General features: G+C 46.1%; 1 protein-coding gene across 1 annotated transcript in view; it reads left to right on the forward strand.

Annotated features, from left to right (window-relative positions):
* Window positions 1–325: 325 nt before the first annotated feature.
* Window positions 326–27,875, forward strand: part of DOK5 (docking protein 5) — a 125,443-nt gene continuing 97,893 nt past the window's right edge. The window contains exon 1 of the mRNA XM_087818640.1: window positions 326–426. Coding sequence (XP_087674766.1) covers window positions 361–426 — 66 coding nt within the window. The 5' untranslated portion in view covers window positions 326–360. The remainder of the gene's footprint in view (window positions 427–27,875) is intronic.

Consider the following 27,875-nt stretch of genomic DNA (forward strand, 5'->3'; position numbering starts at 1 on the left):
CCTTCCTGCGCCGACTCCTTCCTCCCCCCGTCCCGCTCCGGGCCCGGAGGCGGCCGCGCAGGATGCCGAGCGGCCGCCGCCCCTCCTCCCGGCGGGCGGGCGGGCGAGTCAGCTGACGCCGGCGCCCAGCCGCTCCTCGCGCCGCGCCCCCGAGTGGCCGCAGCCTGCGCCCCCTCTCAGGGCCGGGGGCGGGGGACGGACGAGGCGAGGTGCGCCTCCTCCAGCCGCGCGGAGCCGCCGCCGCCGCCGCGCCGCCTCCCCAGGTCCCTCCCCGCCCGCGTCGCCCCGGCCCTGCCCCCGCCCTCCCCGGAGCCGCTCGGGGTGCGTGCGCCCGGGCGCGCGGGTCGCCGGCTGTCCGGGATGGCTTCCAATTTTAATGACATAGTGAAGCAAGGGTACGTGAGGATCCGGAGCCGGCGCCTCGGGGTGAGTATCGCCGCTCTCTCCGCCGGCTCGGTCGTCTCCGCGTCGCCAGCCTCTCCGCAGGGAGGGTCGGTCCCGCGCGGGGCTCTGCGCGCCGCTCCCGCTCCCGCCGCGTCCAGGGCGCGCGGCCGCCGGCCGGCCGGTCTCCGCGCGTCGGGCCCGTCTCCAGCCCTCGGACGCCCTGGCTCGGGTGGTGGCGGCGGTTCGGCTTCTGCAGCCGCTGGAGCCCGTCGGTAGCCGTGGGAGCGGGAGCCGGGCGCCCCGCTGCCCTCGCCCCACTCGCCGCCAACTTAACTTTTCCAGGGGCCGGGTCGGCGGCCGGGAAGGCGGCGGGCGCCCGGGCGGGACCAGGGCAGCGCCCCCCGGCCCCGGGGGGGCTCCTGCCGCCTGGAAGGTCTCCCTGGACTCCGGGCCCTGGAGGGCAGTGACCCGCCTCGGCCCAGGGGTTGGCACAGGCGCCTGGGTGCCTCTGGCCGAGGCTGCATGCCCCCGCCTTAGCCGGGGTGGCGGCTTCTGCCGAGTGCTCCCCGCATTTGTGCTGAAGGAGAGAATGAATGAACCTGAGGGTACCCTTAGGGCGCAGATGGTGGCACAGGGATGGCTCCTCTCAACACTCTCTCTTCCCCCCTTTTCACCGATGGGCGTCAGTCATTCTGGGCTCGAGTGACCCTAAAGGAATCCTAGAGGGAGCGGCAGGATGCCGGAATGATTTTTTATTTAAATTTCAAAGCTGCGTTTCTCGTCACCTTGCGTGGCGGCGTCGTTGCTGCCTTTGTTTATTGTGCGCATTTGGCCAGAGGTGGGGGAGGAAAGTTAACTTTATCGTGATAAACGCAGCGGTGACGTGGAGTGGCCCCCGCGGGCCGGACAGTGGTGTCTTTACGAGTAGATGTCGTCGGGGCACCTTCCTCGTGTTTGGTCTTTGGACTTTCTTTATGTGCCAGGTAATTTTACTGAAAATGGAAAGGAAATTTTTACCGTGGTAAACAGCTAGGAAGGAAAACCTGGTCATGGGAAACATCTGTAATTATTAACAACTCTTGCCTGGTCTGTGTTGGTTCCTCCCTCCCTCTCTCCCTCCTATTTACCCCCCCCCCCCCCTTTAGCAGTTGCATCCCCTGTTATTGTGAATAGATAATTAGGGAGAAATGTCGCAGAACTAACCAATCCCTAGGGCCCTGCCTAAGTTTCTTTGATTTCCGTTTTTTGCTATGCAGATAAGCTCATCAGCAGGAGCAACTATTGTTGGGGTACCTAGCTGAGGGACTCTCAGGGAAAGGCAGGAGATAATGGGAACTTCATATTCTCGATAACCTTATGGGCAAGCCAGGGTGTTACAGTAGTAAAGGCGGCATTAGAAACACCGTTCTAATTTTAGATGAACTCCATCATGTCAATTGAGGAAATTGTTCAGAGACAGCCCTTCTGCGCTAGGGAGCATTCCAGTAGGGAGAGGACATGCATTATTAATGTGCACCATGTGAATTATTCATAAGGATCGGAGTTTATGCCAAATTGTGACACATGGTGATTTATTTGAAAGACTAGTTGCCACAACTTTCTAGCTTATGGTAATTGAGATTATTTTTCTATATTACTACAACTGACACAATATAGTCCTCTGTGTGTGCCAATGTTTATGGACAGATATTTGGAGCAGAGGGAAAGGAAATATAGTTTGCATTCATTTTATATCTTGCAGTATTTCGGATGCCAGCAAGCAGTATACTTTCTCAGGGTGTATTCATTTTGTTAACACTCACAGTGGTTTTAGACTATCTGTTGAATGGAGTGAAACGGTCAAAAATATAATGAAAGAAATCTGGTCTTCTTTGTTAACATTGGTTTTATCACTAGTGAATTTTTAAAAAGTGTTCTTGCGATATAAATTATTTATATAAACCAAGGAGGCTGATTGCATAGTTGTCCGAAAACAGTGCTAACTAGAGTTTTGAATGGAGACTGCAAGTAATGGTGAGAAATGCTTCGGGGAAACGGTACAAGCAACCTCTGTTCCAAGTGAGACCTGCTAACGGTGGTCATCTAGGCTGCAGTAGCCTGGAACCACATACCACGGGTGTGAGTCTCAGAGAGAGGAAGGGCGTAGCATCTGTACGGAGTGGGCACCAGTCAGTGCCCTTTGAACTAGGCCTTGAATTACAGAGTGAATGCATGACTTTGCAATTCATAAACCTCTTTAGGAACGCATATGACATCGTGGTTTTATTAATGGAACCCAGACAAGTGTCTGTGGACTAGAACCATGCTTGGGAGGGTTTATAATTAAACAAGAAAACAACATTTCATGGTAAGCAGCTGTTGTGCCAAGAAACGCTCCCTGGGTTTGGAAAAAGAGAGCAAATTCTGCTTCTATGACTCATCAGCTCTGTGACCCTTGACCTTCCTTGGCGTCAGTTTTCCAATCTATACGGTGAACGCCAGTTATGTGGGCAGCATTAAATCAGATAATACCTGTGAGTGTGCAGTGAAAGCATGCAGCTTTGAGGCCGACGGTCTTACTTCTTTAGTATAATCGAGGATGAGTTAGAATCAGTGGAAGGATAGAGGGATTACTGAGGTCTTTATTTTCATATTTCCAAAGGCATAAATGTTTATGCAGCTGGAGAATGTCTCATTGGATGAAGCTTTTACAAATTACATACATTTAAGTGATTTTTTTTTTTTTTTAATGGGACAGGAAACATTCTAAGACCATCCCCATTCGAGAAGATGGTGGAGAAGTGCTCATCCTTAGCGGAGATCCTAACCAGTTTAGGTGATTAAGGAATCAAGTATGCATTGACTTTTTTCCTGTAAACATAGAAAAGCGTAATGAAAGGCAACTCTCCTAACTCAAAAATCCCAGTATCTTCACATCTTTGTTCTCTAGCTTACACTCCGTCGCTTCATGGAGGCCGCGGGCAGTGCCCGGGACGGTGTTTGTCCAGGCGTGTCCATGCTACTGCGTGGGGGGCTGTGGAGTGGGAAGGGGAGCAGCTGCCTGCAGTTATGTGGCTAGTCCCCAGAAGGCCCTAACACAGTATCCTTGGACGCGCGGTGAACCAGACAAATTGCGCATCATTAACCTGACGGAGTGTGTGGCTTAGGTGGTAAATTTTAACTGTCGTCACTTGGTTTCCTTTTTGGCAGCAGAGAGACTGTCCCAGTCAGTAATTGCTATGGCTTGTCCATAATCCAAACCTCCGAGTTGAAGCTCAGACAGTCTTTTTACCTACACGTGGCCCGTGCCCTCGATTGTTCCCCTTTAGGTGACCTCTCTGTGCTCTTTCTACCAGGGGCTCCTCTCCTGTCTAGCCCACACCTCCACCTGGGCGACCCGCAGCTGCCTCCCACTTAAAGCACCCTAACCCTCCACTGCTTCATCCAAACCAGCTTCTCCTGGAGCCTGCGTCTCAGCCGCTAGAGGTCCCAGCATTTTAGTTGCCCCGGGACAAATCAAACAAGCAAGCCATCACGAAACCTCGGGTCATTTTCCTCTTCTTCGCTTAGCTCTCACTCCCAGACCATCTGCCAGGAGATTTTGTGCGCTCAGTCTTTGAAATAGACCCAGAGTCCAACTCTCTCTTGCACCATTCAGTTACCACCCGGGGCCACACCCCATCATCTCCTCCCAGTGACCTCCCAGTCTGTCTCCCTGGCTGCTCCAGTGTCTTCTCTTGCCGTTCAGAGTAAAAGCTCAAGTTCCTAGGCTGGCTCCAACCCTTTTCTTTCGCTGTTCCCTCTGCTTGGAATGCTGTTCCCTGACATATCTCTTCCTGGCTCCCTCCCTCACTTCCTTCAGCCTCTCCTCAAATGCCACCTTCTCATTGAAGCCTTCCAGACACCCTGTTTTATTTCTTCTCTCCCCCTCCCTTTGTCCCCCTTTCCTTTGTTCCCTCTACACTCAGCACCCTCCTCACACACTGGCCTGTATAGTTTACTTGTTGGTTGTCTGTCTCCCCCAAATAGCACGTGAGGCTCCCTGAAGGCTGGGAATTCTCTATCTTTTATTTATATTATCGCTGAAACCCATGCCTGGGACAGTGCCCGGCTCGGAGTGGGCACGTGATGAAGATGTCTTGCGTGAATGCAAGAAGATGTCACTATGGATAGCGTATCCTCTGATGGGACTGTGTTAAAATCCCCACTCAGCAACGGGCTATGCGACTTTTGATGAGTTATTAAACATTTGTAAGCCTCAGTCTACATAAAAATAGGGAGACTCATAATACCCACCTGATAGATGATCCTCGGGAAAGGGCTTAGAGGAAACCTGATACAGTGGAAACGCAGTTCATGTTTACTGCTGCTGTCACTCCTAACCCACGCTGTTAGGGACGGGGACCCTCAGCTGGTGATTACTCTCACGGCTCCTACTGCAGTAGCTCTCACCCTCAAAGAGCTTGCCGTTTCGTTAGGAAAGCAATCTTCGTATATGTGAAGTAGTTAACACATAAGCACAAACACTGCCTGGCACCGATGCCAGATGTAGAAGGACTGTGCCATTGCAGGATTGCTCACCATCCCGAGGTAAGTGGCAAAGGCGTCAAGGCCAGGGCAAAACCATCTCCATCAGCTTTTTTGAGCAAGCGCCTCAGACTGGGAGGCATTTCTGTTCACTTGGGGGACTTTCCCTGTGGCAGAGAATGGATTTGAAAAATTGGTTAGTAAGTGGCCAGATTTTAGGAGACATATTTTCTTACCCTTTGTTTCCCTATTAACCCTGACCCAGTGTGCAGAGAGGTGTTCATATTTCATTCAGGGTTATTAGATGTAGAGATGTCCAGGAATCTGCATTTTTTATGATACCGTGACAAAGTTATACTCATGACCTGAAAATCATAGGAGTAGAATAATCGTAGCAGATACTCTCAGTCCATAAGTATATGTCCATGCTCGCGCACACAGACCACACAGCTGTTCAGTGAGATACATGGAGCGTGGCTTTTCTATCCTAAGAGGAAGGGATTTGGAGGATAACTTTGCCAGTCACGAGATTTACGGTCCGAGAGACTGAGGACATGGGCCTGAGTCAAGACTACGCGGCATTTTGGCCCAATATGAATCTGAGTCCCCGTGTCCGTGTCAGCAGTGCCTTCGGCTGGTGTTTCAATCATCGCCACGCAGTGGTCCCTGCTGGTGACAGGATTAATTATGCATGAAGTGAGCCTTTAATCATCGCACCCAAAACTGATTTATCCAAAGAATGGCCAATTTAGGGACTTTGTGTTTAGACATAAACCAAATTACTGATGCGATGCTTTTCCCACATCTGCCACTGTGGGTTTTTAATTGTATTCATTAGAAGACTAGAAATATTTATTTTTTTAGCAGTTTGGTGATTTGTGTCGGGAAATCATTATCTTTGGTATTTGAGGAATTTAGTTTTTATGTGGGATATATTTGCTTTCATTTTATCATTCATCAAATATTTATTGAGTGCCTACTAGTGTTAAGCTCAGGATGAACCGCCTTAAATAAGACAGGCACAGTCAACATCCTCAAGGAATCAACAGTCTGATTTTGGACTTGTGTTGTTAACTGGAGATTCGTAGATGCGCTATAGTTTAGGGTGAACTAGTCTCAGTAACGGGTCAAATAGTCAGGCGAAAGGTATCTGCAGATCTCCCCCGTTCAGTGTCTGTGGAATGAGGAGGGGCACATTCGGTTTTACTCTCGGCATTTGATTCCAGTTGGTGGAAATAAACCTTTGGAGATTCTAAGCCAGGAGGAGATTCTGCTGCATCCCTCCTGCCAAGCCCCTGTTTCAGAGAATTTCAAACTGCAATTGTGCGTTTAGAAATGCCACAGATCCATGCGAATGTCGAAGTTAAAATAGCTTCTTTCTAGAATACAGATCGCTAAGTTTGGGTGAGTATCTGGAAGCAGAACTTAGCAGAGCAGGCGGGGGACTGTCCGTATTTTCCTACAGTTCTAAGCCTCTGTTCGTGCCCTGGATCCCAGAGAATGTGCATGTGAGCTGTGTGTATTATATGCTCTTGAGTGGAGCCCTTAAACAGGCTGTAGGGAGAGGACCCAGGGAGTCTTTCTCAGGCGATGATTCATAGTTTCTGTCAGATTCTTAAAGAGATCTGGACCCCCCTGGACCCCTCTCACCACCCACCCGCTGTATCTTCCAAAAGGTTAAGAACCTCTGGCTCATTTTTAAAAATTATTATATATTTTTAGATAATGGTAGGTTTTAAGAAAGAATACAGAGACATCCCATGTCCTTTCCCTAGTTTCATGCAATGCTAACAGCTTTCAAACGTATAGCACAGTATCACAACACAACCATGATGCTGACATTGCTACAGTCAGATACACAACATTTGGTCACTACAGGCTCCTCCCTCTCGCCCTGTTAGGGTTGCCCCTCCTGCTTCCCCTCCCACAGCCCTGAATCCCTGGCAACCATGAATCTGTTTTTCATTTCTACAATTTTATCATTTCAAGAATATTGTATAAATGGAACCATATAGTCTGCAGGCTTTGGGGCTTGTTGTTTTTTTCTCTCCCTTTAAAACTGTCATGGTACCAAGGGTCCATTCCTTTTTCATTGCTAAACGGTATTCCACGGCATGGATATACCATAATTTGTTAGGCCATTCATCTGTTGAAGGACATTTGGGGTGGTTTCCGGTGTGGGGCTGTTATGAGTAAAGCTGATATAAGCATTGTGTACGGGTTTCTGAGTGAACATAAGCGTTCGTACCTCTGTAGGAGGCCACCTGCAAGGAAGTGATAGGGGCTTGGATGCGAGCACAGAGCCAAAATAGCACATACTGTTTCCCCCTCCCAGTGAGTCACAGGGCCAGGAATGCCTTCGACCTCAGAAAAGATGCCATCAGGTTAGGGGAAGCCGCTAAAATTGTGCTTGTGCAGCAGCTCTTATGACTGTCCTTTTGGTGACCTTCGCTCATTATAGTAGTAAAAAACACACTCCTGGGTGGAGAGTTAAAATGCTAATGAGACATGCATAATATATTGGAGCACATAAGCCCACTACGCTTGTGCCAGCTGGTGCCAGCTTGACAAAGAGGGGCCTGGAAGGTGAACCAGGAAACAGGACTCACCAGCACCATATAAATGCAGCCCTGGCGAAGGCCTGGGAGCCATATCCACTTCGATCTCTTCCCCCTAAAGCTTAATAAACCTTTTCTGTTCTAACTATTGTCCCCTTCCCCGATTTCTCTCCAGGAAAAGACAAGAGCCTCCCCTTTGGTGGTAACACCTCTAGGTTAATGCCCAGGAGAACAGTTGGTGGATTATACTGGTAGTTGCTTGTTTAGTTTTTAAAGAAGCTGTCAAGCTGCTTTCCATAATGGAAGCTGTTTTCACATTCGCCCAGCAGTGTGTGAGTGACCCCCTTCTCTGCACCCTTGCCAGAGTTCGATGTCACCAGGTTTTGGTGTGGTCACTGTTTTTTATTTTAGACATTCTGATGTGTGTATTGGTACCTCATAATGGTTTTAATTTGCATTTCCCCAGTGGGTAGCGATGTTGAACATCTCTTCACATGCTGACTTGCCATCTCCATTTACATTTTGGTAAAATGCCTATTCATGTCTTGTGCCCATTTTCTATTATATTGTTTGTTTTTTAACTGTTGAGTTTTGGGAGTTTAAAAAATATATATATTCTGGATATTAATCTTTTTCAGACATATGAGTCTTAAGAAAAAATACCCCTTATATTCACTACCATCCTCTTAAGGAGCCTCCATCTGATACCACGATAGATGGTTATGTCACTTCTCGCCCCCAAAACCCACCCACTTCTCAGATTTGCCTAAACTTTTACTTCCCTTCATTCATACATACCATACTTTAGTGATTAATAGAAAGAGAAATTAGCCTGTCTTATGAATGGACTAACTTAAATTAAATTAAAACACTGCTTTGAATTCAAAGCTTTTACTTAACATAAGTTTCACTGTTTAGGAAAGCAATTAGATTCTTAAAATGCATTTTATTATCTGAACGCCACACATTAACTTAATAAGAGAAATCTATTTAGAAAACCTTTATGAAATCACACCTCTGCGAATCCTCTAGCAAAAGGGACCCTTCCTTTGAACAATTTCTGCAGTTTCCAGCTTGCTTTCTGGCAATATCCACATATTTGGGCTCATTTGCAAAAGAGCCACTTTTGAGCCTAGGCTGTCCTTCACCGGCATTGGCCCCAAAGCTAGATGTTATGAAACTCGTCTGGTCTTCAACAGCTATTAATTTGGGTGCAAAGCATTGTGTGAGTGAGGTTTGAAAGGAACATTTCTCTGGAGAGTTTGCTGCTGGAGAGGTCTAGTCCTTTGAATTTGTCTCCTCTCTGATTTTCTCCTGGCCGGCGGTTCCCTCTTGGTACCCAGGTTTGAGCTTTCTACCTCCTGCCTCAAAGTGACCTGCCCCTTACATCCCTCTGGGACGCTGCTCTAATATTAGGGTGTGCATAGGACTTTTTAAGATTCATTTTCTTATTTTTGTGCAAGATATTTTCCTTCTTAATTTTTTTTGTTTTTGGTTATGTTTTCTCCCACGAGGATGTAAGTTCTGGGAGACCGAAGACCTTGGCTATGGTGCTCACTGCTGTCTCCTGGCTTCCAGCCCATAGTAAATGCTCAGTATTTGCTGATTGGATCAACAAATAATTTTACTGCGGGTCAGAATAATAGAATGGGGTATTCCAATGTAAGCAGACAAGTAGAAAACTGCACTTAGGTCTCAGCTGGTTTGGTTGAAGAGTCTATTCTTGAGTGGTAGAATGTTCTAAAATTTCTCGTTGTTACGTAATTACTGTTGGTATGTAATCTGCAAATTCACTCTCAGGGAATACAGCAATTAATGCTGGAGGTTTGGATTGACCTCCTTAAAGTTAAATTTTATGCGATGATTTTGGGAATAAATAGGTAGTATGTACACTTGATACAAAATTTGACGGCTCAAAGTGTATGCATTGAATGGTAAGATGTTCTTTCATCTTTGCCAACAGGAGCCACCTAGCTTTGTTTCCCAGAAGCAACCACTGTGAATCGTTTCTTCCAGAATAGTCTGCGTACCAGAAGTTTTGTGTGTGAGTGCCTGTGTGTATGTGTGCACATGTGCATAATATATAATCATGTACTCTCTGCCCCGTGGTTTTCTTATTTAGCAACTTCTATGCTTTTCAATAAGATGGGGTTCCAGTGTATGGTTATACCTGATGTCATATAGTTATTTGTTTACTTATTCATTCTTCCTTCTTTCCTTCCTTTCTTTTTTATTATTAAATATGTGCATGAAGTATTTTTATGCCCATTTTACAGATCTTAAAACTGAGTTTTTTGTCCAGGTCTCGCAGCTGGTATGTGGCAGAGCCTGAATTTGAATTCAAGCTGCAAATCTTTTGTGGAACATTTGTGTAATCCCCCCCCGCACCTCCTGTTGCAAACGGTACCACCGACCATTCGTCATCCCCCCCCAGTGGGCATGCACATTGGTGAATAAATTCCCAGAAGTGGGACTCATGGCCCAACAAGTAATCCTGGGTAAAGAGGGTGTCCCTGCGCCTCTGAGATCGCCTGCTTCTTCGCCTGCCAAAGTGTGCTCTGAGAGCTTCTAAAAGGCCCTGCTAATCTAATACACAGGAAATAGATTTTCTCAAGCATGACCCTGAGTTCTTGGCAATTTTATAATTTGAATTTTTCCAGTTTGCAGTTCTTTTTTTTTTGAGAATGCTATTTACTCAACTTAAAAAGTAATTATTAAGGATTTAGAAACACATAAAAGGTTACTTACTTTCCTAAAAAAAACCCCCACCTTCCTGGGAAATGCTCTATAGAAATCTCTGGCCTAGAAGATACGATAAATCATGTTATTTGTGACTATTTGCTATTTTTTATTCTAAAAATAAAATTATAATACTGAAAATTTGATCAATACACATTAGGTAAACAAATACATGTATTGACTCAAATAAATATATATTGACTGGTGTAGCCCAACCAATATTTTTATTAGCTTGGCCGGCCTTGTAAGATGCTTCAAGGAGGTCTAGCTTGGGGGTGGGCGTGGCTATTCATCTTTCGCTGCTGGCTAGATGCACAGTTCCTGAATATTCCACCTGTTACTCCAGCCGCTAAGAACCACGAGACCCTGCGTAATCCGGGTGGAGTCTCAGCCCCTCTCCCTTTCTTTCCAAGCCTCAGCAGCTCGAGTCTTTTCTGGTCTTTTTCATTCACATCCTTTGCTCTGGAATCTTCCCTCCCTCTTCTGAGTCCGGCTCTTAGCTCAGTTCTGGCTCAGGAGTCACTTGCCCAGACAGCATTTGACGGTCCCAGGACAGGTGCCCTCTCAGGCGCTCTCATGTCCTTGCCCTTTCTATCTCATTCACGGTCATTTGCAACTGCGATGGTTGTGACAACTCTTTGTTTTTATTGTGTTTTTTCCAAGTGATCTGAGCATCGAGAGGGTGACATCTTTCTCTGGTTTTTGTTGTTCACAGCTGAATTCTCAGTGGCTAGAATAGTACCTGGGCGCACAGTAGGTGCTCAATAAATTTTTAGGTAAAGGAATGCAACCCTGAGATAACATTTTGCATATTAAATTATGAAACAGACCGAACCCTAGCATATTAGTGTGGACATTTCAGAAATTCCCAAAAAGCCCGGGAGTTTCGTGGAATCCCTTTGGGTGGCTTCTGTTGGTAGCCCTCCTGTGTTATCCCAACTGCAGTCTTGGACTGGGCCCAACATGTGGAGAGGAGAAACCTGGCTGGAATGAGAAGGGCCTGATTGGTACCCGGCCCTGCTGCTGGCCATCTGCTGTGACTGGAGCTGTCCCTGAACTGCTCGCACCTCAGCTTCCATTGTGGCCGAGTGGAGATGGAGGGGTCTGACCTGCCTCCCTCCCCACCTGGCCGCCTCGGGGCCGGCGCGGGACTGTGGATGTGAGCAGCGTGCCGAGCACACAAAATAGCCTCTTTATGCCCAGGTCAGGCTTCTCTGTGCCCCAACGTTGGCCTCTGGAGTGGAAAATGGTGGAGACGACTTTGGGTTCCACTCCGATGCTGTGACTTGTATCAGACCCTAAACAAGAACAGAGAGCTTTTTAAATTTATCACTTTGGATTTCAAAAGGCAGAATTGAATTTCTGGAAAAAAAGAAACAGAAATAAAAGGGCCCACTCTACCTACATCAAAACATGACTACACACACACACACACACACACACACCAGTTCTTTTTAACAAGTGCTTTGCATTGCATGCATGTGGTGCAGAAATTTAAAGATGAAAACAAAACAACAACAAAAGCCCCAGGACGCAGTGAAGAGGAAATCTCCCCCCACCTCAGACGGGTTTCACTCCCCGGGCACAGCCGTTCAGCAGGGCCTTGTATACTGGTGTGGAGCTGTTCATGCTTAAGTACACGTAGAAGTGCATGTGCTCTGTGTGTGTATTTGTTTTGCACACGGGTTCATATTATTTGATATTGTTATATACACTGTTCCTTTTAACACATGTTGGAGCACTTTTCAGAAATCTTTATGGATGCCCAGTGTTCACTTATCTGCCATTCTGCAATTTCTTTATTAATTAATTCAGGCTAATAATGGACATTTTAAGGTAATTTCTCACTTTGGCTAACTAAACAATGAAGTAGTAACGCCTTGGGAGCACACTGTGCATGCCTGATACTGTGTCGCTAAGGTAAGTCCTAAGAAGGACGCTGCTCTTGCAAAGCTGTGGAGAGCCACAGTGTTGGATCATAGAGCCAGTGTTTCTCTTTTCTTCAGAGAGGCTGTCCCAGATGCACTCCACCCAGGGCACTCAGGGGACTTGCTCCTGCCAGTCCCAACCTGGGCATGTTTACCTCCGTGTGTGTGACCTTTCGGGATGTTCACCTGCCTCTGCTCCTTGGCTCAGTCCCCCACTTCCAAGTCCATTTGTGGCAAATGGGTCACCTAAAAAACTCCTGCCTAATCCTATCCTCCCTCCACTTCCAACTCTCTGATGCCTTCGCCTTACACGTAAATATTCTGCAATGTCCTCAAGATACTCTGTGATCTAGACCCTCCCACATCCCATACCACGCACGTCATTGTTCCAACCAGTGAGCTCCCAAAGCAGTGCTCCGATAACCCCACCTGCTCAGCAGTGCTCCAGCCAAACATGCTCCTGTTCCTTTCTCTGGTGGCCCACGCGTCCTTTCCACGTGCCTTTTCACTGATTGTCATCCAGCAGATCCCAGCTGGGTTGTCGTCCTGGAGATGCTTTGCCGACACCTCCCTTCCCCCAGTGGTGGGAGAGCCACATGCCATGTGTAGACCTTTACATCTAAATTAATTAAAATGAAATAAAATAAAATACGAGCAATTCCCTTCCTCAGTCGCACTGGCCATATCTCCAGTGCTCAGTAGCCACATTTCGTTAGTAGCTCCCGTTTTGGGCAGCATAGATAGATATAGAATATTTTCATCATTGCAGAGAATTCTGTTGGACGGGGCTGCTCTGTGTTTCTTTATAACACTCATGGCTGTTTTGAAAGGTATGTTTTGAGAGTGGAGTTTTGATGATTTTACCCTTACTAGTCTGTGAGCTCCGTAAGGGCCCCGGTGGGTCTTATCCTGCTTCTTGCTTTTCCCAGATAGTGGGAGCTCAGTAACTCTTTGTTGAAAGAATGAATGCCTCCCAGCTCTTAGTTTTATGGTTGTGCCTCGCTGAGCAGTAGACCTTCTGGGAAGGGAAGGGCTGGACAGTCCGTGCTCTTACCCAAGTCCCCATCAACATTCCAGTTGGTTACCTTAGCAGCACCCTACTTTTCTCACCATCATCATCTGGGATTATTTAACCTTCCCCATTGGGTTTGACCCTTCAGCATCCATTGCCTAACTATGGAAAGGTTGACTGAGATTGAACTAGACCTGTGTAGTGGGCATTGGAGCCTTCCAGATCTCCACCGCCTCTTCCAGGCCTGCGGCATCCCTTCCCCGGGCTGGAGTGCAAAGAGTGGTGCAGACTGATATCTGCGGCTGAGCCCCCTGCTGCTCCTGAAGAAAGCTGCCTGGCTGGAAGCCAAGCCCGTCTTGGGCGCAGACCATACTCAGTCACTCACCCAGTTTGGGACAACTCTTCAGGCAGGGGGTGGGTGCGTTCAGAGGGCATTGCCCCTCACCTCTCCCCGACTCCGCCCTAGGTGTTGCCACCCAGATCTGCCCCCTAAACTCACGAATGCACATCTCCTTAGAATCTCCTTCCTGGTAAACTCAGCTCCCAACAACCCAATTTGTAATTGAAAATCGGCAGCATTAGTCGTTTGCAGGAAGAGATTTTTTGCTTGATTTGTTGGCCCATGGTTTCCCCTGCATTTTACCCAATGTTCTCAAAGCTAAAGTGGTTCTTTAGTTTAATTTTCACATAGTGAAAGTTTGGTGGCTTATTTCATTTACTATGCTGTTCAAATGCTCTAATCTCTTCAATAGACCCATCTCATGAGTAAATTAAGAAAATACCTTAGCCCGCTCGTTATATATTGAACTTGTACTTGGTAAATTATTAGTTTCAACCATGTTTTTCCTCCAAGTAAACAGTAGGCAAGATTTATGTGCCTATTACTTTAGCTGTTTTTTGCTTGAAAGTCCTGATTACAGTTCTTTCCCCTGTGTGCCTGTTTACACCGACCATAGAACGACTCAGGTACAGCTTGTTATAGCCAGAGCGAAGGAAGATGGTTTTGTCTGTGAGTCTGATTCCACTTTAGTTATTTATTTTAAATTTGTTTTTATTGATTTCAGAAAGAGGAGGGAGAGAGAGACAAAGAAACATCAATGAGAGAGAAACGATCAGCTGCCTCCTGCACACCCCCGCTGGGGATCGAGCCCGCAGCCCAGACCTGTGCCCTGACTAGGAATCGAACCCAAGACCTCTGGGTGCTCAGCCAACTGAGCCACACCTGCCGGGCCGATTCCGCTTTAATCCTGAGCAAGGCACTGGGCCATCAGGACGCCCACCCCCTGAGAGGAAACAATTTGTCTTTTCTCAGAACTGTCCATTTCAGCGGGCCACTGCGAATTTCTGGGGAACATTTGTAAAATAAATGGCATTTCGGAAGGAAGTTGTACTGACTGGCAGATGTTTCGAGAGTGATTAAAGATTTAGAAAGAAGTATGTTTCCCCAGGCTGCTGGACTACCTTTTAACGAGATTGACAGTTTTACATAGGGGACTGAAAGAGTTCTTTATCATGCAGAAATAAATTTCTGAAGTTAAACCCATCGGAGAGAGATGGATACGAGATAAAGTAGATAAAGCCTGTGTGAAGGAGACTGGACGTTTTACTGGCGTTTAACTTTGGAGATGAAGTTGAATATGTCAGATGAGAAAATCCTTTCGTTAGACTAATTATTCTGATATTAATTCAAATGACGGGTCGGCTTCCGCAAGTCAAGGTCATTCATTTCCAGGGAATTTGCAACTGCGATTTGAGATGGGCATTAGGCATATGGAATTAGGAATGAGCCAGTCTTCATTTCATCTTCTAAAGATGCAAACTGAGCAAAGAGTTGGCCTGTAAGTTGGAGGCACGACTCACAAGGAGAATATAAGGATTATTAAAAATATTTCTTACTATCCCTTGACCTAGAGAGGCATGCAAGGGAAGATCATATTAAATTTAAGGGGTAACATATAAAGAGAAAAAACCCTGTTCAAGTTTTGAAATGGGAAAAAGAGAATGATGCCAGAATAAATAAACACCCAGAGTGCGCAAAGATTGGATATTAATTCGCCTGATCCCTGCGTGTTACTGATGGGAAACTGAGGCCAAGAGAGATTTCATGACTTCTTCAAGGCCTTAGCCCCTTAGTAATTATGTTTTGAAGCTGTGAAGTCTCCATCCTGGTGACTATGAGCATAACACTCTGGGAGAGGGGCAGACAGATCTCCATATGCCGTTTTGACCACGTCAGGCACCCTCCTATTTTATTTTCTCAGTTAAGTGAATATCGATAATTAAGGATCCTGTCTTATATGGATGCTGTGAAAATAAAATAATTGACAGTGCCTTTCGTAGTCTCTAGCTGATTTCTGCAGCTGGAGCCCCTGGCTGGTGGTGGTTCACCTGGATTAAGCCGAGAATGAACGAATGAATGAATCAGTGAGCAAACACCACGGTCCAAAATGTAGGGAAACTGCCCTGTGGATGACCAAGGGTACAACTGTTGTCAATTTAAAGTATCAGTTTAGGCCCTGGCCGAGTAGCTCAGTTGGTTAGAGTGTTGCCCGGGTCAGTTTAGGCCCTGGCCGGGTAGCTCAGTTGGTTAGAGTGTTGCCCGGGTCAGTTTAGGCCCTGGCCGGGTAGCTCAGTTGGTTAGAGTGTCTGCCGGGTCAGTTTAGGCCTTGGCCGGGTAGCTCAGTTGGTTAGAGTGTCTGCCGGGTCAGTTTAGGCCCTGGCCGGGCAGCTCAGTTGGTTAGAGTGTCTGCCGGGTACGCCAAGGTTGCAGGTTCGATCCCCAGTCAGGGCAGGTACAAGAAGCAACGATGAATGCATGACTAAGTGGAACAGCAAGTCGATGTTTCTCTCTCTCCCCCTTCCTTTCTCTCTCTGAAAATCAATTGAAAAAATAAAAAGGGAGGAGTGGGAGGTTGAAAAGTGTTACAATCTGTTGTAAGGTGAAAAATCACCCTCCCTCCCAAAGAATGAATGTGAAACCTTCAGGTTTGCTCTCCTCTAAGTTACTCCACTGCTGTACCTCCTTGAAACTGGTCCTGACGCATTGTGAAGTGTGAGAAAAGCAAGTGACGTCAAGAAGAGGGGTTTTGGCATAAGTGTGTGCACGTATCTATTTCTGCACAGGTACAGAAAGATGAAAAAAAGAAGATTGTGGTAGTAAAGCAACTGCTTTCTTCTAAGCAGTGGGATTGATGGAGGTAAGGGGAGGGGCGGGGCCATTTGCTTCTTTTAATGCTTTTGTCTTTATCTGTTTATCTATCTGTTTGTTTACTTATTTTACAATGAACATTCATACGTCCTGTAAAACAATAAAAAAATTGGCCAGAGACAAAGCACAGCAGTTGGGAGATAAAGATTTTCTAATGAATTCACTTTATTTAAAATATAGGGTGTCCCCCCAAAAATGTGTACACACACTTTGAATAATAATGAAGGCGGTATTTATTAAATATATTTCATTTTCAAAATTGAGCTATCAGCTGCTAAAGTGTCTGTACATGTTTTTGGGACACCTTGTATTGAAAATCCATTCTCTGTACCATAAGGGCATACATTGTGTTATCCTGAAAAACATGGTCCAGTAGTGTCACCGATCTTTTTTCTTATGTATCCGTTGGGATTTAGGAGAGCAACCGGTCTCGCTCGCTCATCCACATGAAACTCATTCATCTGTTACTTTCAGGACACAGTCTCCTTTGCGGGAGAGGTGGCCAGGCCCGGACTGTGCGCCTTAGCGTAATCACCATGGCTTTCTCAAAAGCATTATAAGATCCTCACACTTAGAATGAAATACATTTTCCTTTAGTGACCATTGCTGAGGTTGTTTTGATCGTAAACCGAGGATGAAATGAACGGTCTTCACAGATCACCTTAAGTTTATCAGGGCAGCAGCAGCAGCTCCAGTTCGTCAAGGGAGAAAGTGGGGTTTGGATGCACAGGCTCAAATATTAAACGGCAGTTTCAGCAACCAGAGGCCCTGGTCAGACGGAGCCGACGGCAGCAGGGAGTTGGGTCACATTTTTGGGGCACATCGAACAGATTTGGAATCACAGTTGACCCTGGTTACTTGTTCATGGCCGCTTTTCTGCGCTACTTTGCAAGTGCTGGTGTTTGTCCTGACGGAGCAAAATCACATAAAGCGTTTAAGAGTCCTGGTCCTGGTGAACTGGGTACATCATAGCATCAACATGTTTAGTTTAGGACAATAATACAAAGCAGGGAGGGAGAGGGCCGTGCCTCTTTAAGCTGGTTTTATAAACGTTTGCCTGCAGAAGGTAGTATCCTTACAGGTTTCTGCTCTCCGGCCGAATCAGGATTGTCGTGTGGAAGAATGAAGCCGTGTGTCGATCACACCCATGTGGTTGGTTGTAATGAGGACATGGAAACATAGAAATATTGACGCATTTTTCTGGGCTCTGTGAATCCGTGTACTGAGTCGGGACTGGTAATAGGGTGTTTGATAGCTGGCACCATTAGGCGAAGCCCTACATGCATACAGAGGGGAGCTGGTTACTTCACCCGCGTTACTGATGGAGAAAGCGAGGATCAGAGCAGTGGCCTGATGTGTCCAAGGTCACGTGGTGAAGTGAGATGAACCTGGAATTGACCTTGGCACATCTGACTCATTCTTCATTTAACTCTTGGGACAGCATTTTTTTTTTTTTTAATATATATCTTTATTGATTTCAGAGAGAGGAAGGGAGAGGGTGAGGGAGAAACATCAATGATGAGACAGTCATTGATCGGCCGCCTCCTGCACGCCCCACCCTGGGAATTGAGCCCGCAACCCCGCCATGTGCCCTGACCGGGAATCGAACTTCGATCTCCTGGATCCTAGGTCGATGCTCAGCTGCTGAGCCACGCCAGCTGGGCTTAGTAGTATTTATTGTAGTATATCTCTTTCCATTTTCCCCCTACCTTCTAAAATTTCACATGCTTGCAAGTATTACATATTTATAATGTCATATCCCCGGGTTTTAAAATACATTGTGTTATATTGTAAACATTTTCCCAGATGGTTACAGAATCTTTAAAACCATACTTTTGAAATCTGTGATACTCTACTGAGCAGGTACATGATTTACTCGGCAGTTAAAACAATTAAATGGTTTCTAAGTACAAATAACACTCAGGCCTATTGCTTGGCAGTGTTTGGATTGCTCCCTTACAATGGAAGTGATTATTATGCTAGAGAGCTTGAATATTTATATGAATCTTGATAGACATCTTGAATTAACTTCCCCAAGGGCCACAACAACTTATACCACTGTGGTCAGCAAGGTCCGACAGGACAGAGCCCAGTGTTTCAGGTGAGAAATCCGGCCGCACGCCGCAGAGGAGGCCGCGTTCTGTTTGTTTGCAGCCATCCATTCACTGCTTATGGAGTTTGGCTCCAGATCCCAAACTAAGTAATAAAACAAAGTTATACCTACAGTCCTCGGTGTACATTTTAGCCCTTAGCATGAAGATATATTCAGCTTTTTGTGACTTCCATGATTTAGAACCTCTGTAAATTCTTGAAATACTTTAGGAATCTCATTAGAACCAGGGAGAAATTAAATAGGCTCCTGGCAGTGGTGAGCTGTGCCGTCTTCAGTACATCAATCAGTGCTGCCCACGGACTTCAAGGAGCATTTGGTTTCATTTGTTCGAAGCAGGACAGAGGACGCCTGGTATCTATCTGTTTCTGAATTTGAGAAAATTTCAGTTCCTTGGGTAATGCTCTGAATGCAGTGGACTTGCTATGTGCCGACTGAGAGTGGGCAGCTGTGACTCTGGTGTCTCGGCTTGTGCCCTTTATTAACCACACTCCGTTGGTAAGCTGGTTATACCCACCTCGAAGCTGGGACAGTCAGTAAAGGGAGCACGTGCGCCTTCCAGTAAGTTCTGTCCTCTGGCTGTGAGTGGTGCATGCAGAGCCCCATTAGGAACCACGTTAGCAGGTGGGACCTGTTTAATAGTCATTGTACCGTGTCCTAATCAGTCTGTGGTTCCAAGCATCCCATGCATGCATTTGTTCTGCACCTTTTTATTGAGACCTGGATACTAACAGATAACTGATGAGTCCAAATAAGCTGGAAAGTCTATTCGTGATAAATGCAGTCACTTAATCAGTAATTTTATATTAACTGTAATGATTTTATGCTATTTGATTTAAAAAATTTATAGGTATTTACATGGCTCAGAAGTCAAGAAATGAAAGTTCAAAAGGATACCCAGCAAAAACTCTCTTTCCTCTCCCTGTAGCGTAGCCATCTAATATTATCCAAATAGACAATCAGTGTCACAGTCGCCTACGTATTTTTCAGCCATAGTTCAGGCATATATCAACATTACATTATGTATACAAATACATTTACATATATATTATGTGTGTGCTTTGTTTATCCCCGCGTATACTCTTTTTGACATTTAAAAATTTTTTCAGTTACAGTTTACTTTCACTATTTTGTATTAGTTTCAAGTGCACAGCATAGCGTTAGATAATCATATACTTTACAAAGTGTTCCCCCGATATTTCCAGTACCCATCTGGCACCATTCATGGTAATCACACCCATGTACACTTTTATGCAATGACCCGAAGGAGGGTTGTGTGACCACATGGACACATGAGGAGGAATATTCCAGGCGGAATGAGGCAGTTCACATGGACAAAAGGCCCAAGGCTGTGTGTGCTGGGCGTGCGCAAGGACCAGCACAGAGGCCGGTGGACTGACTCGACGTGAGTGGAGGGGAGAGTGAAGCAGTCGGAGGGGCCACTGGTCGTCCCCGATCCCCCGTGTATGTGTGTGGTGCTTTGCCCACAGTTCCAGCTATCAGTTATGCTCCTATTATTAGTTTGAGCTCACTGTACTGATTCATAGAGCCCAGAGTAGCTTCTGTCACTACTTTGAGGTTTCCATGTCCTCATTGCAACCAACCACGTGGGCCTGGTCGACACACGGCTTCATTCTTCCACACAACAATCCTGATTCGGCTGGAGAGCTGAAACCTGTAAAAATGCTAGCTTCTGCGGACAAGCCTTTATAAAACCAGCTTAAAGAGGCACGGCCCTCTCCCTCCCTGCTTTATATTATTGTCCTAAACCAAATATGTTGATTCTAGAATGTACACAGTTCACTAGGACCATGACTCTCATATTTTAGTGTGGTTTTGCTACATCAGGGCCAACACCAGCACTTGCAAAGTGATGCAGAAAAGCGGCCCTGAACAGGTCATCAAGGTGAATTGTGATTCCAAATCTGCTTGATTTGCCCTGAAAATGTGACCCAACTTTCCGTTGCTTTGGTTCCATCTGATCATCGGCTCTTAGAACAGTGCCTGCCATGTTGAGTCGATAGCCAGTAATGTTCATTGTTGTTATTGCTGTTGGTGATATTTTGGAGGACTGATGCTAGCTATATGCATATTTAACACCTACTATGTGTTAGTGCTGGAAAAGCAACAGTGAATGAGTTCTCATTCCTGTCTTCACTGTGCTGGTTGGGAGACAGGTAAATACTCAGAGATTTTATGTTTGATCTCTGGTTGGGGGCAGCACAGCTTTGGAGAAATTACACAAACTTGACCTGGGTCCAAATCATGATTTCTATGAAATTAATCATGTGCAGCTTGCTTAATGTCTCTACACTCCTGTCTTCATCTGTAAAATAGAGACATTAACTTGATTTTTATAATGCATCTAAGTGCTCAATAAACATAAGCTTAGTATAAAAGGTGCTATAAAATTAATTATTCATTTGTTTCACAAATTCTTGTTGAGTATCCGCCATGTGCCAGGGGCTTGGATGCTATCGATGGTATAGTGTGACTAAAACAGATGGAGACCCCTGCCTTCAATGAGGTCCTGAGGGGCTGGGGTAGGGACTGAACTGCAAATGAATGAAAATGGTAGGTTGAGCTAAGAATTCCCTGGAAACTGAAATACTATATTCTAGAGCTACTCTGCCCAATAGAAATACACTGTGAGCCATACCTATAAGCCATGTATGCAATTTTAAATTTTCTGGAGGGCATATTAAAAAAATAAAATAAAAACAGGTGAAATTAACAATCACATATTTTATTGAATCCCCTATATCCAAAATGCTATCACTTTAACATATAATATAAAAGTTATTAATAAGGCATTTTGGGTTCCTTTTCTTACAGAGTCTTTAAAATCTGGCATTTTGTTTATTACAGCATATTTCATTTCAGTCTAGCCACAGTTCAAGGGCTGGAATGCTACTTATAGCTGATGGCCCCCATGTTGGACATCGAAGGTCTAGAGTGACTAGGTATCTGCTTCCCACTGAGAGGTCAGGGAAAGCCAAACTTCAGAACCAGAAGCCCAGCCATGCAGACTTGTGGGAGGCCCTTCTGTGCAGGAGACAGAACAAGAGTGGGCTTCCTGTGGCCACCGAGAACAAATCAGTAAGGCCAGTGGGCCAAGAACCCAGAAGACAAAGAGATCGTCATATGAGGCTGGAGAGCTCTAAATTGTAGGAATTTAGAGTCCATAACGAGGGACATGGGTGATTCTAAGCGCACTGAGATTCAGTGGGAGGGTTTAAGTGGGAAGTGATATGATTAAACTGTCCCTGGCTGCTGCGATGAGAATGGAAAGTTCAGTGGCAAGAATGGAAGCAGAAATCCCTTGCAGATACAACCAGTCCAGCTTTGGAAGGTCAAGGGTGGCTTGGAGGAAGTGTGTTATAAAGAGGACTCATCTAGACAAAATTGGGTTGAGATGGGATTGTAGACACACGGTGTTTTAGACCCATAGTGTTCAAACTTCTCTGTTTACATAATTTCAATTAAGAAAAAGCACCTGCGAACATCTTTATATTTAATCATAATACATATTAATCCATTTATTACAGTATTTTAGTAATTTTTTCTTACTCTAGGTACAAGTATACAAGTTTGTGGGATTAAAAAAATTTTTTTTATCCTTAAGATATTTTTTCCATTGCATTTCAGAGAGAGAGTGGGGGGGGGCGAGAGAGAGAAACATCGATGTGAGAGAGAAACATCGATTGGTTGCCTCCTGTACTCACCCCGACTGGGCCTGGGGATCAAGCCTACAGCTGACTCCGTGCCCTTGGCTGGAATCGAACCTAGGACCCTTCAGTCCCAGCCCGGGCCTGTGCTCTCACCACTGAGCCAAACCGGCCAGGGCAACAAGCTTTAATATATATTTTTTCTTCTTTTCATTGCATTTTATTTTGGAAATGACTGTTCTAGGCAGAGAGAATTCCACAGACAAAGATTGGAAGGTATAACAAACCATGACCCATGTGGGGAACTGCAGTAGCTCCACACGTCTGGGGGCAAGAGTGTAAGTAGGCAGGTGGGTGGGGCGATGGTTCAGAGCTGTTTCTGGAGCTAGATCCTAAGAGCTTATAGGCTGTGGGCAGGATTTTGACATATTCCTGTATGTGATGGGAAGCCATTGGTGGGTTTCAAGCTAGAGGGGGTATCCAACATTTGGGAAAGCAATTTAACTTCATTGTTGCATCCTGTTTGTGTTGAGCATGTACAAAGCAAGAACAGGTGATGGGGCTTGGAGGAAGGTGGTGACGAGAGCATTTATTGTTGGCTAGAAGGGCCTTCTTGCCTTCCTCTCTACTTTCTCTAGTTAAGCTCTGTAAGTTGAGAATTCCTGCTGGTAAAGACCCTGCTTCCATCAGAGAGGACTTTCCCCCAGGCCTGACTGCGCACCAGCGCACCTGACCCCTCTCTCCACCGCTGCAGAGGGGAAACTCTAACCCAGTAGAAACCATCCAGTTGTGCTGAGAACTATCCACTGGGAGCTTTTGGACAAGAGCGCGGACACTTTGTAAAATACCAACGTATGTTTTCTTTTGCACGACATTTCCAAGGGGCAGTGCTGCTGCTTTTTCTGTGTTCTGAGTTATTTTCTCCCTCTCTTGATTAATTAGGCTGGTTGGCTGTGGAAGGGGCTGTTTCTCTACCCACAAATGCTCAATAATTAACAGTCACATTTTATCCTGAATCTGAAAATGTAGTATGTGAACTAACAACACATTTTTTAAAAAGCCCGTTTTAAACTTTCCACTTGTATAATTTATGGCTTCTTATTAGAATTAAAGAGAAAATAAGCCCTTTCGTGTCCAGTTTGTAGTCCCTGGTTAAGAGAGGTGTCTTACTGCTAACCCTTCGATCCACGGCCGGAGATGTGTGCTGAGAGCATGCCTACAGTGTAGTAATAGCTGACGGAAAAACTGACGGTAGTGTTGGAGCATTCAGAGAAATAGCACGTAGGCTTTCAAAATGGATTCGGCACAGGACCCTGTGGCCCGGTCTGCAGAGAACGTTTCTCCTTCCTCGCCTGCCCATCCCCCTGCTTTGCGGGAGTTCACGTCCATTGCCCAGGGTCAGGCTGGGTTGGAAGGCCGCCTGGCTTTGCGTGCTCGCTGGGCTGGAATTACCTTCCCTGCCGGCCGCTGGGAGCACACCCCGTCTACAGACTCATCCACTGGGTTTCACTGGGCTTCTGGACTGGGAAGAGCAGCCGCTAGAGTGGGCATGAGCCGGAGGCTGGCTGGGTCAGCTGTCTCCCCACTGTGCTCAACTTGACAATGCAGAACAGCGTTGTGTCTGAGGACAGTCAGAGCCACCAGACTCCTCCTCCTCCAACAATAACAACAACTACAGTCCTAGGAAGAGCCCCCAGTTAGTGGGCACCTTCTACGTGCTCAGTCCTCAGCTGAACGTTTTCATGAAGCCTGACCATGACCTGGCAGCGTCACTTAGGAGGGTGGGAGTGCTTTGTCTAAGGCCACACGTTTCCTGGGTATCAGTGCTGCCTTGACCACTTTCTAGCTATGGGACCTTGGGTTGACAGCCTAACTCCTGAAGGCTTGTGTTTCCCCATCTTCACGATGCTAACAACCATCTAGAGCTGCTGTATCAAGCCGGAGACTGTAGTGCCTGGTACATAGTAGGGGCTCAGGAAAAGTTGTTGACATTGCTTTGCTAATGAAGGCATTTCTGACTCACCTCACACAACCAGCAGTTCCTCGGGCCTCGCCAGAGGACGAAGCCAAAGGAAGTAGAGTAGAAAAAGCAGCAGGCGTCTGATAATTTAAAAAGTGGTTTTTCCAGTATGTTGGTGGGCTGTCCATAGTGCCCTGGGGAATTTAACAGCTGTAGCCTTGGTCTTGATAACTGTTGACCAACCCAGGGTAAAGATTCATAGCTGGAATCTTTATCAGTTACGTGCAAATGGCAGAAAATCAAATTAAAAGGAAAGTATTGGCTCCTAAGACTCAAAAGTGCATCTGGCTTCCCATGTTGACGGGAACTGATTCTCCCTCAGGCAGTCTCTTCTTCTTGGGGTTGCAAGATGATTGTAGCAGTTTCAAAATTCTTACCCTTTTAGATTCTTACCCAGTGGGACAGAAAGTGTCTTTCTCCTGCCAGTTGAAGAAACATTCAGAGCCTGGCTCTCACTGGTGGGAATTAGGTGAGATGTCCATCACTGAACCAGGGGCTGGGTGGGCCGGGTGGCTCACGATACTCAGGCTGCTCCCTTGACCCCCAGGCTGGGTCTGCTCCCACATACAGCAGGGGCGCTGTCTACTAGGGGGAGCGAATTGACGCCACAAGCAGTAGAAATCCACCGACTCCTGAATAAACAATGTGTAGTCTCACCTGTGAACCTTCAGGGTGTGTTCTTTTTTTATCTTTCTTTTCTGTTCTCTTATACTTTTTAATTTTTCTGCAGAATATACTTATTCAGAGAATAAATGCAAAAATAAAAGATTCCTCACCCTCAAGGGGAAACAGCCAACTGTAATGCAGCATTGTATTGTTTTCTGCCGGCCCCCTAAATCTTGTGGTGCATCCGTTATATTCAGACCATCATGATGTTTAATGGTGACCCCCAGAAACTCAAAAGGATCCGATTTACCTGGACAATTGCAGTTTGTTAAAGATCTGAATTGTGAATTTCCTCATTTTGGAGTCAGTTTGGGAAGTTGATTCTGCCATATATACACTATTCAACAGTAGTAACAGCCACCAATGCTTTCACTAGAGGCTCTACTTAAATTCCACACTAATTCTTTACCTTTGGGACATGGGGGCAGTAAAAACCACACTTCGCTACTTTAAAAGATATTTAAAAAAAAAATTTGCTAGAAAAAGTAAACTCAATTTCCATGATGTATACCACAGTCTGTTCCATAGAAAAGCTTCTGCTAGTAAGAAGATATAAATTCACTTGGTAGGTAAAATGGAATGAACTAAGAAGTTAAACGAGCAGAGCAGAAACTGCCTCCTGGGACATGCCCGCCCCTGCACGAGTTTAGGTAATACAGAAGTCGTATCTTCGATTGAACAAAGTAAAGAGCAGAGAAGTTAGTAAGATTCCTTTGTCCCAAATCTTAAAACTGGTCAGCATCTGAACTCAAGAATGGCCTCCAGGGTTTGGGAAGTCTAATCTCTGTTCTTGCCACTACTTGACTGGCTGTGGACTAGTCCCCTAGCAGCGGGAATGGACGAAATTGCTCTCTTTTATTGTTCATCCTGACCCCTCGGTCACTGGCTGACCTTCTGAGTCTGTCCCTTTCATTGCCATGTCTCTGACACTTTGGCCGGAGAGATGGCGCAGTGTAGAGGACAGACATGCTTTGGTTTCAGAAACACGTTCAGGTCCCACCTCTGCCACTTTACTTCCTCATTGAGTCACCTCACCTGAGAGCCTCCGTTCTTACCAGAAGGTGGGAATGACCAGGACACCTAGCCAGTAGGGCTGTTGTGAGAATTACGGGATTAATGGGCATTTAATAGATAGGTGATCAGTAAATGTTAATTCCAGAAGACTGACACATAGTGGGTGCTCTAAAAGGAGCTGTGGTTGTTGCAGACGTTATTCAAAGAGTCAAATGTCCTTGGGACAAGTTGCCACCTAAATAAGGGGAGAAGGCTGGTTAGGGACGGCGGTAGGATGGCATTTGCCCTGTCTCGTATCCAGCCCAGGGATCCAGCTTTGTTAGTTTCTTGAATGACTAAAGCAAAATTGGAAATCGATTTTATGTGAAACTTGATTATGAAATATGGGCTCATTTGGGTTTTTTTTCATGCTCGGTGGGCAGAACCCCTTCATATCCATCCGCAGGCTGCCATTTTGCCAGCACTGATCATTCATTTATCTCACTCACTCAGTCGACAACTGTGGAGAGGTGGGGGGTATTTCAGGAGCGAGGCACACAAAGGGCTGGAGAATCAGACCTTGGAAGGAACAGGAAAGACACTGAGATTATTAACATTGGAGGAAGGTGGGCTGTCAGTTGGCTAATTAATAGTTTTCAAATATATGGAGGAAATTGAAACAGTAGATGTTGAGTAATTATTCTTGGTTTTGTAGAAAATAGCACAAAAAGAAAATGGATTCAGTTTTAAGGAGAATAATTTTGAATAGATATGAGGCACCTTTTCTGGACATGGGGTCCGATGAAGTTTTAGAGAGAAGGGGGCTGAGGGCAGTGGACCCTTGCTTTGTAAGGGCTTTGAGCATAGGTCAGGCTTTCGGAGGGGCCTGTTTCTATGGTTTGGGTGACCTTGGAATGACCCCGCCATCTGGAACTTCGAGGCGGGGATGGCTTCCTCTCCAGGGGCACCTTAGCTGCCCCGACTTTCCCAAGTCACGGTTCCCTGCAGGGAAAGCTGAGCAGTCCGTGGGGTTTGGGACTCTGAGACTTTCAGCCTCATGTGCCATAACCGCTCCAGCCCACGGACACGCGCTTTGGATACGGGGTCCTTTTGGAGACAGAGCAAAGAAGTGTCCCCCAGGGAGTCACATCTCCCAGTCTGACAGGTGCCAGCTTCCATTTTCTCCTCTTGCTTTCTGAGTAATTCTGCAGGGCCCTTGCTCGCTCCAGGGCTGTGCCGAGCCCAGGACTTTCCTGCCCTCTCCTCCAAAGTTGTCAGGAGTTTCTCGGAGTCCAGGTCCCACCTGGGACCTCAGACAGAGGCAGAGCCCCAGGGGTCCCGGGAAAGACAGCGGGTCTCTTTCCTACTCCTCCCCCTACTCGCTCCTTCCCCTACTCACTCCTCCCCTACTCACTCCAGTTCAGTTGTGCTTAAAAATTCCAAGCTTAACAGAGTCTTAAATATTCTCTTTCTTTTTGCCAAAAAACTTCAAGTTATTTTAAAACAGATGGAGGGTTGCCTAGTAACTGAAGCTTTACTAGCTGTCTGAGGAAGTTGTTGGCTTTTTTTTTTTGGCTACAGAAGGGCAGTCAGGGAAGAGCAGTGGGAGAAATGAATGAAAAATACGGGGTCTCTCTGGGGCTTGGGGTCACATAAAACTGATGTTGGAGGGAGCGTGTAACACTAGGCTTTCGTCTGAGACAGGACCAGTTCAAGTTCAGGGAAAGCGTCTTCCACTCCGTCTTCGCTCCTCTGAATAGTTTGAGTGAAGTGCATTGAGTCAAATTCAACCTTGTAGGAGTTGAATTATGAAAATGTTCTCTATCGCCCGCCCTCCTTCCTTCCTTCCTTCCCTCCTGGGCTATGGAAACAACACTGCAGACTGGCCTAAACAACAGAAAGATATTTTCTCACACTTCTGGAGGCTGCGAAGTCCAAGGTATTATAACTTCATTTAACCTTAATCACCTCTGTGGAAGCTCTGTCTCCAAATCCAGTCACATTAGGGGTTGGGGCTTCAGTGTGTGAATCTTGGGGGGACACAGTTCAGTGCATGACAAACAGCATCGATAATCTTAGTGTC

This window comes from Miniopterus natalensis, chromosome 7 (assembly GCF_054644295.1).
Source record: "Miniopterus natalensis isolate mMinNat1 chromosome 7, mMinNat1.hap1, whole genome shotgun sequence".
Taxonomy (NCBI): domain Eukaryota; kingdom Metazoa; phylum Chordata; class Mammalia; order Chiroptera; family Miniopteridae; genus Miniopterus; species Miniopterus natalensis.